The sequence below is a fragment of the Lacerta agilis genome, chromosome 9 (assembly GCF_009819535.1).
Source record: "Lacerta agilis isolate rLacAgi1 chromosome 9, rLacAgi1.pri, whole genome shotgun sequence".
Lineage (NCBI taxonomy): Eukaryota > Metazoa > Chordata > Lepidosauria > Squamata > Lacertidae > Lacerta > Lacerta agilis.
In genome coordinates, this window is record NC_046320.1 from 25,798,730 (window position 1) to 25,814,141 (window position 15,412).

At 39.2% G+C, this 15,412-nt stretch overlaps 1 protein-coding gene across 10 annotated transcripts in view; it reads right to left on the reverse strand.

Annotated features, from left to right (window-relative positions):
• The window catches only part of TENM3 (teneurin transmembrane protein 3), a 399,040-nt gene that overhangs the window by 288,320 nt on the left and 95,308 nt on the right, over positions 1-15,412 (reverse strand). For 9 of the 10 annotated variants that reach the window (XM_033160981.1, XM_033160989.1, XM_033160988.1 and 6 more), the window contains exon 3: positions 9,709-9,987. The exons of the other annotated variant lie outside the window; for it this stretch is intronic. In XM_033160981.1, the coding sequence (XP_033016872.1) occupies positions 9,709-9,987 (279 nt within the window). The remainder of the gene's footprint in view (positions 1-9,708; positions 9,988-15,412) is intronic. 10 annotated transcript variants of the gene reach the window in all.

Genomic DNA, 15,412 nt, shown 5'->3' on the forward strand with positions numbered 1-15,412 from the left:
ACCAGGCCCCCGAAAAGTTGTATTCTTGTTGGTCTTTCCTCACACCAAACATTGCTGGAGTCCTAGTATATTTCTTGCCACAAAATGTTTGGAATAAGGACCCACAATTTCCATTTATGCTCTCTCACAGTAAGATATTGGCGGGGGCGCAGGGAGGGGCTTCTTCCATCAATGCAGAAATTGACAAATTTGCTGCTGGAAACCTAAGACCATAAGCAACTGTTACATATATTAGTTCATGAAAGCAAACACGTACTATATAGACCTTGTCCAACTTCCTCAACCTGGTGCCCTTTATATATTTTGAAATACAACTTCCATCATCATTGCTCTTTGGCCATGCTGATGGGCATTGTAGTCAAACACATCTGGAGGGCAGATTCTCTCCAAACTGAGTGTCCCAAAAAGGTGGGAGTTCCTACACCTCTCTTTCTAGAAAAAAAGCACTGGTTACAACATAGGTTGTGTTATCCTACAGATTTACTTGGGAGGAAGATCCACTGAACAAAGTTGAAGCTACTTCTAAGGAAATTTAGATATGATTGGGGTTTTAGAGTGATTTCTTAGGACAAGGAGATCATGCATTTAAATAAACATGGAATATTCCTAGCTGATTTAGTCCTTTGTCCTGTGGCAAGGCCTCAGAAGTGTACAAGCCTGAAATCTGGTCCTTCTTTTCACAAGTGTAATGTGTAATCTAACCAAGCTGCAATAAAATATGTCTCTCCTGTACTGGTCTCTACAGCCATAGCAGGTGCTGTAGCTCTCCAACAGTTTTACTTTACCCCAGAAGGCACACTCTTCCATTGTCTCTTGAGACAGATGGATGCCAACAATCTTGAGGGAGGGACAGAATACTGGCTGTACAGCCCTACTGACAAGGCAAAGCATAGCTGCAATGTCTAACAAGGCATTAAAGGTTCTTCCGGTGTGTTCCTTTATACCTTCTGGGCTCCACAAGAAGGAATGATGATTAATGCAAAAAATCATCTAACTATTTTACCCAGGGTAATGTGATCTGAATAAAAAGGGATTATTTCATAATAAATGGGAGAAGGCATCCTTATGTTATTATTTACTTGTATAACATAAAACAAAATGAATTGACTTTCAATCATTACCATATTTGTATTGATATGTAAGAAGCTGTATGTGAAAAAATATTATGGTGATCATGTCAACATAATTTTGTAAGGAAATAAAAACATTCCTTTAGAACAGTGTTTTTCAACCTTTTTTGGACAAAGGCACACTTGTTTCATGAAAAAAATCACGAGGCACACCACCATTAGAAAATGTTAAAATTTTTAACTCTGTGCCTATATTGACTATATATAAAGTAATTTTTCAATTTTTCCCACGGCACACCAGGCAACATCTTGCGGCACACTAGTGTGCCGCGGAACAGTGGTTGAAAAACACTGCTTTAGAAGACCGCATATGAAATACACCCTAATACTTTACTATTTCTCAGATGACAACAAACCGAAGTTTAACACTCCTGCCAGATTTTGCATCCTTTCTGTCCCAGTAATAATTACATCAATAAGCTTGAGTCAGCAGATTTGTTGCTCTCCGATTCATTAATTAAAACAATTTTACTGCTACCACTGTGATTTTTCAAGGACATCAAAAACACATTCAAAATCAAAACAGCACACATCATCAATTCTGATATGCACACAGCATGCACTGCTTTCATTGCAATCTAAAAAATTAGAAGAATATTTGCAATTTACAAAGAAATGATATTGTGTTAAGATTTCTTCACTCAAGTACACAAGGAAAATACATTTTATCCAGTGAAACTATATTTGTAGCATATCCAAAAGTAGAAGAAAAATAGGCAAAAGATTTTCTAGAAACTTCATAAGATTGCTTTTAGAATGAATCTAAATGTAAATGCTCATATTAAAATAACTTTCAAAGCAAGCAATCGTCCCATAGCCTCTGTTTTCTTCAATATATAACATGCAATCCTTTTTCAGGCTAAAGCATTTTAAAGAATTCTCTGTAAGCATCATCTTCTATAAAATGTGTTATACATATATTTCAATATTAAATTATTTTTGCTGTTAAAAGTGTTTATAAGCAATTCAATTAGTGTCTTTGCTATTTTCTGCAAGGCAGCAGTTTGATTGTGAATCAGTAAATGCCAGAAGATTACCTTTGGCATTTTGTCATCTTGCAGCACATTGTACAAAACCTAAATATAAAATAGTATCCACACATATGCATTCCAGAAATAACACTGACATTACAAAACACCTCATAAATAAGTAATATATTCAATTCTGAGCTAGTTTAGTTGTTACACAAAGAATCGTATTTGAATTAATGTACAAAAACTGCATAGGAAGCAGGTAGTGTTAGTACAGTGATGATGTGTAGACAATTCAACCCTCCCAAACAACAAAGGAATAAAAAAAAACCTTTCACTAAGCTGCAATAGCCTAAGCCCAGTTCAGATACCTACCCAGGTGGCAATGGTCTTCACAGAGTAAATGAGCAGGTGCTCACCAATATCTTTAGTTACATACATCACATCACATATGGCATGGGCATTTGACTCCACATATGGCTGCCAAATCCATATAGTTATTTAACTTAAAAAAGCGGGTGGGGGAATCAGGCTTTCACCCCTCCATACAGAGCGCTCATGCCACATGTTATGTTATGATGTGACGAAGAGAGGAGGATGTGCCTGTTTCTTCATAATATACAGACCATTACTGTCCAAGGAAGTATGTGAACAAGGTATTTAAGCACATCTGTTTTCTACAGTGGCTGCCACTATAGTGTTGTTTGTCAAAGTCTCTGTAAGTTTTGTAAGTAGCCCATGGATTTTGATTTTCTGAAACACAAAATAGAGGCAGAACTAAACTACGTAACGAATAGGATAGTTTTATATGGCTCCATGTGCTATGCTTGTAAATAAAGTATTACAACTACTGCTATTACTGTTTCACACCATTCGACTGTCTCATGACAATATATTCCAAAGAACTATGAAAATATTTTGCTGGCAAGAAATGGCTGGCTGCTGAATACAAAGTTCACATGTAATGTTAAGTCAAACTTTGGTCTAGTGCAATCAAACGTTTGGGCTTCAGGAGAGATCATGCAAATTCCAATAAAGGAAATCACAGTTGCTTTCTCCTCCCAGATCATTTTGTGACTGTGCTGAGCTAAGCCAGATTGGCTTAGCATGTCATCTAAAACCAGACTCAAGGTTTAGCTCTCTTCAGACAAACCACAAGTTGTACCCATGGTTTGTCTGAAGTGAGATAAACTAAGAACTCAGGTATAGATGATATGTTAAGCTAGACTATGGCTTAGCTCACTGTGTTTTTATTATGTTGGAAGCCACTCAGAGTGGCTGGGGCAAGTCAGTCAGATGGGTGAGGTATAAATAATAAATTATTGTTATTATAGTGCAGTAGCAAACGGACTCTAGCCCACTTCAGGTACAGCCTTGGTTACATGAAAATGGCTGCAATCTCCTTCCCAGGAACACATTTGCTTGTTTGTGCTAAGACATGGTTTGCTTTAGTATTACATGAGGATGTGAGCATTCTCTCTCCCCTCCTCCCTAATTTCTTTGTCTATACTAAATGCTGCTCAAGCCTTTCATCAAATAATTTCCAACACACTCTCTTATTCATTCTAGGATCACACTGTTCATTAACTGCTATTACCTTTTGTCAGTCCCTTCTTTGCTCCCATATGCTTTTGGGAAACCAGCATCATTCCAACACAATTGTTGGAACAAAACTAATCTAATCTATTTATAAAGGTTATAATCAATCTGGGGTAAAATATATTTACAAGTTACACAGGGAATTATAGTAAAAATCCTGCCTTTTAAAGCAAAGTAACCTAACTTTGTAAGGTACTATTGATTTTGCAATAACCTGAGATTGTGAAGTATTCCCTAAATGCTTAGAGAAACACTTACCGGTAAATTAAAATGTTTACAAGGAGGATGTTGCTGAGAATACAGTATGCAGCCTGTAAATGTAAACGTCCACCCATTTTGGAGTATTGTTTTCAAATAAAGCCTTAAACCCTTCTAATATTATGCAAGAATTATTTTGGCATTACTGGAGTGTAAGAGAAAGGTACACTGCTAAGACCCTAATTACAAAAATGATGTCGTCAAATAATTACTTGTTCTGTTGTATAAACTGTTCTGTTCTGTTTACATTATATATTAATGGGATGGGTATTTTGAGTATTATAACACCATCTTTGATTAACTGCTTTGTATTATCTATAGCTAGAAGCTGAGAAAAACACTCTGGAGGAAGTGCAAGTGAAGCCAAGTTATTAACAACTGCACAGTGCTGTATTACACAAGTAAAACTGCTAAATTTAAAATTCAGTAAAAACGAGCATTAGTTAGTGACCTTAGTTAGTGACAGTGGAACCCAACACTGAATTTGCACTTGCTCTTCATTGCAACAACAGAATTGACAACACATAAATATGATTGTGGATGCAAATACTCTCCATGCCAAATTATTTCTATAGTTTGCATTTTTAGACTTATGGAGCTGAGACTACATTCCAATGTATGTGCAGATGACTCTTTAAGACAGAGATTTGGTTTTGTGCCAGATATAATCTTTACTACTTAGCCACAAGCCTTTTAATGTCCCTTGAGAACGATGAAGGAAATTTAAGTTGCATACTCATAAACTACCGGTAACTTATTTAATCAGAAATCAGGTCTACTAGCCTATGTTCAACCTACCATAGGCACTGTAATATTAAGCAGGAAGTCATAGTTTGGAACAGAAAAGAAGATATGCAAGAAAGAAGCAAATCCTTGTTGCAAATTTCCTTGAGGAAGATATTGACCAAAGATTCTGTTAGTAAGAACTCTTCTATATCATAAAATGAAATGATAGCTCAAGTTGTTTAAGATGAATAGGATATAATGAAACTCCATTCCAGAGAGCAGTGTTGTTTATAGATGCACAAGAGAAGCATCTATTGTCATTTTGTCCAGCTCAGGCTGGTACCCCACCTGGAATAGAGACTCAAGCTTTGGGTTAAATACTTTATTGTGTTTGCTTATAACACTAACAATAGTTTTATACTTTGTCAATCTGCATCAATGTGCTATACTGAAATATGTTCATGCACCCACACTCTGTTCCTCTGTGGCAGGCAGGACTTTTTCATTATGATGCTGCCATACTAAATTAGCCAGAATCCCTGGCACAGAGGCTGGTTTGCATAGTACTATACCTATTACAAGTGATCAGGACCACGGGGGGGGGGGGGAGCGAAGAGAACCACTTTATTTCTGTCCCGTCCCCCGCCTGTGTTTCTCTGCATGAGAAGGATTCCCTAATGCTATAAACAGAAGTAATACCTCAAAAGAAGCTCAGATGCAAACTGTACAGGCTTCCTCTCTTGGCAAGTTTCATTGTCCTATATTACATGCATGTCAAGACCGCTGTCATGTTAGAACACAGGGCCAAGAATAATCTCCTCAGTTGGCAACGCCTTTCTTGGGGCCATGTGAAATACGACCTGATTCCTAAAATTGAAGGGTTGGTGCTCATTCACATTTCCGTTTGCCCTGTTGCTTTCCCTTGGGAAAACCCACAGTAAACTGCTGAATTAGAGCAAACATCAATTGGGTTTTCTCCAGAACGCTAAAGAGTGAGTTTTCTGGGGGAAAGTGGTGAAGTAAAGGCAAAACTGCTCAGACTCAGATCTAAACTACTCAGATCTGTGCTTTCTAGCCACTGGAAGTGTGGATGAGCTCATGGTCTTGCTGGTCTATGGCTACAAGTACAAACTTCTAGATAGCAGTTTTCTTGGAGTCTTTACAGAAACCCTAATAACTTTGAGTTTTATATGGGAAACACTGTAAACAAAGTTATTTTACAAGAGGGCTGGTGCACTTATTAATGTGTATGCAACTTACCTTAAGAACAGGAATATTTATGGAGCAGAGCACATGGAAGAGGAGCCAGCAGCCCATATAAGAACCATGTGTTTCATAAGAGATTTAACTACCTTACCTTTTGCACATAGACGTGGGAAACTAACCTTTGAGCAACCTAAGACAAAGGTGACACATTTCCTGTATTCTTGACATTTGGAGGTTTTTTATCAATCCTAATTTAAATCAAAAACACTTCTTAAACTTAGCCATATTTAGATTTTATAGTGAACATGAACATACTACAGTATATCAGATTCTGGACTATCATGTAAATTTTTTGATCTGACTCTTAGGCAGCCTTTGCAACATTAATTGCAGTGCAATTTCAGATAAGGTAAGCATACATAATGATCTGCTTTATATCTCTTGTAGCATTACTCATAACTGCATATTCTAATTGTTTTTCACCCAGATGAGATACTGGAGCTAGAAAAGTTTTATTTGCCTCAAAGCAGCTCTAACAGTTTCTTCTGCTGGACTATTTGCCTCCTGATCAACAAACAAAATTAAGGATTTATGTACTAAATCCTAAACTCTTCTTTGAAATTGGTATCAAAACATCAGACAGTCTATTGCATAATCTGATTAATGCTAAATACTGTTTCCTTAATTTATTCATAATTTTCTATGCATTAAGATAAAAAAGAAATTCCAAACTTCAATTCAATAAAATTAGTAGAGACCTGTTCTCCTATTTATGTAAATAAACATCTATTAAAAAATCACAGATATGCAATCTTGATGGTCAACGTTTGATGCATGCTATCACTGGGAATATGTACTAAAGTAGACCTACAACATACACATTTAACTTGTGCACATTCAGCTTTATGCAGCGGACAGTTTAAAATAAATAAATAGGAGCAGAAAGGTGTGTGTGGTTGGGGAAACTCTGGCGATCCCACCTGCCAGAGTTAGTGAATGTTAGAAATTTAAAAAGGAACAGAATTCAGCTGATTTTTGGAATGTTGAAGGGAAGAGACCTGTGGAAAAATACAGGCTAAGCTCTCTTTCCAGGCCAGGGCACCATTGGGATAGAAGTTGTTAAGCATGAGAAAAGGTTTGATGGCTCATAACAGGGGAATCATTGGGTCTGTGCCAGCAGTGGATGCATGGGTGTCGTGGGGGGGGCGGTCTGCCCTGGGTTCCAGGAGAGGGGGGTTACACTTGGGCCAGCCCCACCCCGCCAGCGGGCCCCAAGCAAGCTGCGGAGCAAGGCAGCTCCACCCCGCGGCCCATCCGGGGTCCGCCCGCCAGCGCCGCTATGGGGCTGCCCCGCGCGATCGGCGGCTCGTGGGGCTGCCCCGTCAGTGCTGCTTTAGAGCAACACGGACAGGGAAGCCCCAGGAGCCGGCGCTCGCTCGGCGGGTTGCCGCTGGAGCAGCAGCGCCGGCGGGATGGGCTCTCAGTGGGCGCTGCTGCTCCAGCAGCGACCGAGCAACCCGCTGAGCAAGCGCCGGCTCCTGGGACTTCCCTGTCCATACTGCTTTAAAGCAGCACAGACGGGGAAGCCCCGGGAGCCGGCGCTCGCTTGGCGGGTCGCTCAGTTGCTGCTGGAGCAGCAGTGCCAGCGGGATGGACAGTCTGTCCTGACGCATGCGTCGTGACGTCAGGACGCATGCGTCAGGACGCCCCGCCCCCAGGAGGGTAACACCGCCCCAGGCACCCAAGAGGCTCCCTACACCTCTGAGTGGATGCCAAAGTTACAAGGGGAGCGAGCATACAAAAGGGTGGGAATTGCTTGGCAAGGTGTTTCTGGAAAGGAGAAGCAAGAAGTGGAGAGAACTCTATGCAGAGGGTGGAAGGACAGACAACATTAGGACTGGTAGGAAACAAGCTGGGGCAGAGGCACAAAGATGGCGTTTAGAAAGCCTCTGAATGCAGTGCTGCGCTGCTGTGAAGAACAAGCTGCTCTTGAGATGCGAATGCTGTAAACTAGGCACTCCCTCTATCTGCACCCAGGTTGTAAATATGTGTTAATAAACCGTATTTCTTAAAGATGACACTCTCCACTGTGTCTTTATTCCAAACCGAAACACGACCCCAGGCCTGGAACCCCTTAGAATCTTGCTACCAATTGGCAGAGATTGTGGGTGGCGTGCAACCTTGGTAACAATATGATTTTGAAGCCACATATAATCCACATATTTGTTGCACACAATCTTATTATACATACAATCACCGCAACTGAAAGATTCCATTACACATGTGGAACTTTAAATGCAAAGCAAATTAAGCAGACCTTTCTAAAATCTTTCTGTGGATTCAGAAAGTACAATATTGGAAAAAATAAAATAAGGCTTGTTGTTCAGTCGTGTCTGACTCTTCGTGACCCAATGGACCAGAGCACACCAGGCACGCCTATCTTTCACTGCCTCCCGCAGTTTGGCCATGCTTCCTACTAAGGCTAGCTTCCTTTTAATTGGCCCCTTACTCTAACAGCTTTATCTTCTTATTTTAAGCTTCATTTAAGGTAGGCAGCAGGGCCTGCGTAAGGGACTACCAAGATTGGGGGAAAGTGTCATTTTCTTGCCTTAGCACAAGTGCCCATACCCAATCTCTAATCAAAATCGAAAACAGCCGTAAACTTGGTTACTTAATCTCTGTCATTCTTGTTTCACGAAAGACTGTTACATTAGTTGTGTAGTGAAATATTCTATTTGTGTCACAATAATTACATTCCAGGATATGAGCAGGCTGCACATTTATTGTGAATAGTCCATGTCCTCAATTTTAGCTGATCTTAGCCTCTTTCAGTGGCTACATTCTTGATCAGTGATACTGTTAGTTTCACTGAATTAAGTTGTTTGGGATTAGAATTTCCTATTTTTGTTATTGGCCGTGATCATTTGTCTTTAATAAGAAGACTGAAAAGAGAAATGTAGGAGGTTAAGCTTTTCCCACTACTTAATCTCTTTGCCAATAAAAGCTACAGTTGCTTCATTTTCGCCTTCTCATGCTGCTGCCAGAGACTCAGGAATATGTCTAAACATGAATTTATATTAGTGAAAGTGTTATTTTGTTTCTTATGATGCGGTCATCTGGATTAAAGCTTGTTTCCCCCAAAAGATCAAGTGCCTGTAAATTGCAAAAACTAGGGTTCCTGTTACCTTGAGCAAAACCCTATCAACACATATATCTTCTGAAGCTGCCGTATGTTGTCAGACCATTGGGCCATCTAGCCTAGTATCGTACAAAGCATGTTTGCTACCACTGAACTGTAGAATTGCTTGACTGAAACAAAAGTATGCATAATACCTCAGAGGCTGCATGCGGCCCATGAACAGTATACTGCTGATTCAGAATTAACCAGGGGAAGGAGGGGACTGATATAGAAAGACTACTGTATTTCCAATTTCCTAAGAAGTTCTGTTTAGATGTTTGTTAGCTTTTAACAACACAACAATTTAGTCTCCAAAGGACACTCTTTCCATTTTATCACAATTTCAACTGCTTGTATCAAACAGTGATTTTTAAAGCACAATCAAATTTGTTCTGTAGTACTCAAACTTTCTTAATGAACTATTTTGTGTACTCATTCATTCTCAGATTTTTTCCAAATGGTTGATAAAATACTGTACGAATTATATATATGTAAAATTTTGCGTCCAGTCGTCAATACTGGACACTGGCTTTTCCTAGAAAACCGTAATAAAAGTTGTTCAGAAAGTATGCTCATGCTTAAAGAATACATTAATACAAATCATGAGATAGTTTTTCATATTACACACAGAAAGACTTACCATTCTCACTGTCGGACTTGTTTTCATGCTCAGTATCAGTTAAAGTGAGGGCTGAGTTGGAACGGCTTGAGAGACAGGAACTGCGGCCTGATTTGACCCCCCTGCCCCAAAGTCTCATGGCATGCTCTGGAGACATCACTCCTTCATTTTCAGTATCAGCATCTGACCCTGCACTGATAGAGTAACCTCTGTGGGGGAGCCCCATTTCAGCACAAAATGCCAGTCCTCTTCGAGTTGCTGGTTCACATACTCCTAACTGCCTTAGGGTAAAATTCTGTCCTAATTAGGAAAGAAAAAGATAACAAAACATGAGAATCTTTTTTGTTTGTTTTGTTTTGTTAAAAAAACAGAATCCTTAAAATAAACACACTAACTACACATTTTCCCCCAGGTATATCCCAAGGTCTTTTGTTAAGCGCTACATGAGCTATAGTCAACTATATCCTTTGATCTCTAGCAATCTGCAGTGACCCTTACATTCTCTGGTCTTAGCTATTCTTTGTCAACTGCTTAAGCACATCAGGAGTTCTCTAAGGTAGAAAAGAAATATAGAATGGCCTGTAAATGAAGAAGAGCTGGTTCAGCATATAGGATTAGCTCTAACTGACAGCCCTTTTTACTTTATGAAAGTGCAAAAGCAATAACAAGTATGTGTCAGGATTATCTCTTTCTGTCCTAGATAAAGCCCTAAACAACAGGGTATTTTTCCATTCAGATGTCACCTGTCATTGTAAGAAAAGTATGTTTCCCTTAAGAATAAAACATTCATTAAATTAGAATAAGGGCTTAGTTAGTTGATCTTTATTAACTCTTCCTGCTTTAGCTGAATGCCTAAAAGCAAATAAATGCATTGCATTTCCTGAAAAAGATCATGCAAGATTCTAGCAACATGATTATTACACAGATGTTTCTAGACTTTCAATGTTTGGTTTGGTGGCTTAGTCAAATAAGACTTATTTTACAAATTCGATCTGGTTTTCAGAGAATAGGGATCACTGTGTTCTATTTTGGAGGAACGGAATAGACACAAAACTGACTATTAATAGTTATGTAAATAAATCAGGTTTAATCAACTTGAGACATTTAAGAGCATTTAAAATGTGGCACTTAAAAGTTATTGGTTTAGTAAAAGCTATATTTTAAGCTTACTTTTATTACTTCAAATCTTCACATGTATTTGTGATATACAGACTACTGGCATGCTCATTCAAGCTATTTTTTCGGATGTTCTATATTATGAATCCTAGAAGCAACATCATCACACTGCTAAAATTGTAGGCTATGTGTAGCTCCCTTTAAAATCACAGTTATAATACTATATTTTAACAAACATGCACTCAAATGTGTACTCTATCAATTGTTTACATAACTTAGAAAAGTAAATAACCTACATCTGATATTTTAATTTCTCTTTTTACATTACTTGTTAACAGACTTCCCAAAGTTTTCCAACAAGCTCTCATTTACCGGTAGTTGGTTTGTGAGTATTTTTACAAGCTCTGACATAAAGTAGTCTTGCAATAGTTAAGATATTATATGGTTGTAGGGTACCCAAGACATAGCTTTTTCAGTGGTAGTATTAAGATTGTTGGATACACGATTCATAGAGATCTGCCAAGACTCTTTTCTTACTTTTCAAGTGTCCGCTGAAGGCCTGTTATTCTAGCATGCTTTTAATGTTTGATCTTAGTATGACAATTTGCTGTTCATGCTTTTAATTTGGGGGTTTGTCTGCTTTTATTGTTGCTTTATTATTATTGCATATCATTTATTTCCATTTTTGGAAGCTGGTGATTTTGTTTTAAACAGAAAAGTGGACCATAAACAACAACTTTTTCAAAAGTTATTTTCTGGCTAGCTTTCTAGTGTTTTTTCTAGTTGTTTTGAGGCTCGTAAATGTGAATGTAAATAAAAAAAAATACAGAAGAAGGAAAATATTCTGAAGAGGAACAAGCAACAGAAGAATGAATGGTTCATGAAATGCAAAAGGAGTTTATGCCCCAGACCTTGACAGCTTTCAAGTGTGCCAGTTACCGGTAATTACTTATTGCTGTGGTCATATCAGTTGTGGCAATCAGTTTTATCCCGGTCAGAATTGTAAATGGATTCTGACTACGACACTCATAAATAATGAAAAACAGTTGCTGCAATTAGCTACAAATCAAATAGTACTTATCACTGAGATGTGAATAAATAACAGAACAAAAATGCATTGAGCAAGGAAAGGCAACTGTCACAGCAGTAAACAGCCATACTGGTGAGTAATTGTGTGAAGGCTATTAGGAATGATGAATCAGTAAACAAGCAACTGTTTAAATAAGAATCACACTATGTCGCCTATCAAAGTTTGGGTAAAGGATGACATTCTCTACACAATCACTGATAGGTACACATCATGTGCACAATTCAGCCATTGTCCAATACTCATAAGTTTAGAACCAAGAATGTTTACATTTGAATATACCTAGGACAGTGAAGTGCAAAGAGCTTCCAAATTTATTGCACAGCTTTAGCTCAGTGTCACAGCTTAAACTAAGAACGGAGAAATTGTTATCTTAGGAAGTAAGCCCTGAAGATATAACCTTAATGTGAGAAAATCACTGTGGTCTACTCTTGTTGGAACATGTAGATATCAATGCCCCCATCCCATGTTAAAAAATAATAATATTAGGGCCAAACACAGAGCCCCACCATTTTGGAAATCAAAGCAACTGTTGTGAGCAGCAAAACAATACCTACCGGTATTTGACAGAAGAAAAACCAACAATGCTCAGAACCCCCACTCAAAACAGCCAAAACAACAATATACATGCCCAATTACCACATTTTTTAAAAAAAAAATAAGTAATCCCCCTAACCAAACCAAAACTGGCAAAAACTCATTTCAAAAAAGAGGAGCAGCTGGGAGCCTTAAGAAGTTAAAGAGTTCTGAGGATGCTGTGATACCCATAGGTGTCAAATAAGACAGATTTGATATAGAAGAACCTGCTAAAAGTTCATAACCAAAGTGTCAGGGAACTGCCACCTGGCCTGCTGAGGGGAACGGAGGGTCCGTTAGTATACATAGAGCCCCGACGCCAATTGAGCAGCAGCACCTCTTCCAGCGTGGAAAGCCGTCACACCTCCAGTAGGGAGGAGAGGGAAGGAACCAGACTGGCAGGGAGAGGGCTCAGGGATGCCACTGAGAGCCCCAGCGCGTCTTCTAGCCAGGAGCCACAAACAGGGAGCCTGGCGGGGAGGCACGCCATTTCTGTCGCCCTAGTTGCACAGAGGAGTAAAACGCAAGGAGGGTAGGAGGAGACTTGGGGTGCCGAAGTTCTTATGCTGGGGGAGAAGCCGGAAGGGGCCACTCCCGGATTCTGCCAGCAACTGAGACAGACATGCATTTTGTAGCTCTGCACAGTAAATAGTTTGCACAATAAAACTGCAAAAGACTGTTTGGGCTCCTGCTCTGTTACTCGTGAGGCACCATCACACGATCCTTACACAAAGGACCAACCAAACTCTAGATTCAGGACTGGTCACACTTTGATAAAGATTAGTGTCGACAGGCTTTATTTTTAGCACCACCTTTTTGATCACTGGGAAGAAGAAGAAGAAGAAGAAGAAGAAGAAGAAGAAGAAGAAGAAGAAGAAGAAGAGTTTGGATTTGATATCCCGCTTTTACTACCCGAAGGAGTCTCACTGAAAGAATGCAACAGCACAATTGGATACCTTCATCTGCCCCAGATGTAACAAAACATGTCTCTCTCGGTCTGTACAGCCACAGCAGGCACTGCAACTCTCCAAAAGTTTGACTTCACCCCCAAGGCACACTCCTCTGTTGTCTCCTGAGACAGATGGATGCCAACCAGGTTTATATGTTAATGTTGTGAATTGCCCTATGATCGTCAGATCGTCAGGTGATGTCTCATGACAACTTATAAAGCCATGGTCCTGGAAAGGAACTATAGGGAGACTGAGGTGGCCTTCGATGTGGCCTTCGTATGCAGAATGGGCCAGAGCTGCCATCTCTTTTGTTCATATTTTGGCTGCTCGAGAACACACTGAAGTTATTATGGTGTAGATAAATATGGATTCGCCTATTTTTATTATATACACCTTAAAGAAAAGTCACCTTGAATCATAGTCATGAGACTCTGCCCTTAGTTTCTGACACTTCCTAAAAAGAAAACTACTAAGAAAAAAGCTTGCGACATGAATGTGGGCAGACCAATGTTAATCATTACACGAATAGTCTTCTGGCCTTACAAGATTACTATGAAAGGAATGAAACATGCAAAACTCTGAATCTAAATATGTTGGCAAAAGAGTGAAATTAAAAATAGGAAAGATGAAGCCAAGACCATTGGCACCAGTCCACTATCACCTTCGGATGTAATCACGTTGATAATAATGCTTAGCACTTACAATGATAACACCATCAACCCAATAAGCTCATAGCACTTTACAAACATTAGCTGATTAAGAATCTTTGGTATCTTCATACTATATGAAAAGCTCCCATCTTAGAAATAAAGAAAATGAGTTAGGGAAGTCTGCCAGTTGCTGAACAAGGTGTTAGTTACAAAATAGTAACTCACATTTTGTCTCATGTATGCTTAGCCTTGAAAATGCTGTCCCCACAGCTCTTTAAAAAAAAACCTCTGTAATTGAGAGTGAAGATCCCTGACTGGGTGTGTGTGTGTGTGTGTGTGCATGGGAGGCACCAAGTCCCCTGGAATCCTCTGTTTGCGGTGTATTAGGCTTCTCTAATTTATGTAGATTACTCATAAAACTAAACTACTGTTCTGTCAGCCAGCCATCAGAGCAATATGCAATAAATTCTTTCCTAGAACCCACTGTTTATATACCGGTAGATCTTCCTTGTATATATTGTTATGATCCTGTTTTCCTTACATTATAACTGAACGGAGCAAAGCTTGGGTTTTTCTGCATGATCAGTCATTTTAAACCCAATGAAATGATTTCCAATGAATTTCCTTCTACAATTATGGTAGCCTTAGGCACCACAGTATTGCAATGTTAAACATTTCCACAGTGAGTCCTTTCCCACTCATCCCACATCAACAGACATCAGCTTCCCTTTCCCCCCTTCCATGGTTCCTTCTTATTACCCCTTACTGTTGCATATTCTAATTACTCCATCTTTTCCCTTTTTCATTTTTTTCTAAGCGTAATTTTTACTGATGAATTTAATCCTGCTAACGTTTTAACTTTATTTTGTTAGCTTTGGCCTGGTTCTCCAACCTGTTAAGGTTCGTTGTGTTGCTATCTCCTTTCTACTTCTGTCTCATTACCTTTGGTTCCTTGGTGGCATCTGATGAGATTCCTTCTCTTGTTTTGTTCAGCCTTGCCTCTATACTATAGCATGGGCTGCCTCGTACAGCAGTAGCATAACATTGTACCAAAGAGCTGGAAGCCCTTGCCTATCTTCTGCAATATCAAAAATGCTGCCTTGGATGCCAGATTAGGATTATCATGTGCTAACACTAGCCGAAGGAAGTACGATATATAGATATGGAAAATATAACTGCAAAAGTTGCTTTAAGCAATGTAAGCCTCCTATAAAATTGCCCTTAGAAATAAACCCTCAAACTCTGTTTCTTTTTAAAATACTTATGTGCCTAACTCACAGGGGTGTACTGAGGATTAATTAGATTATGTTTCCAAAACACTTTGAAGATGAAGAGCAGTCTAACCC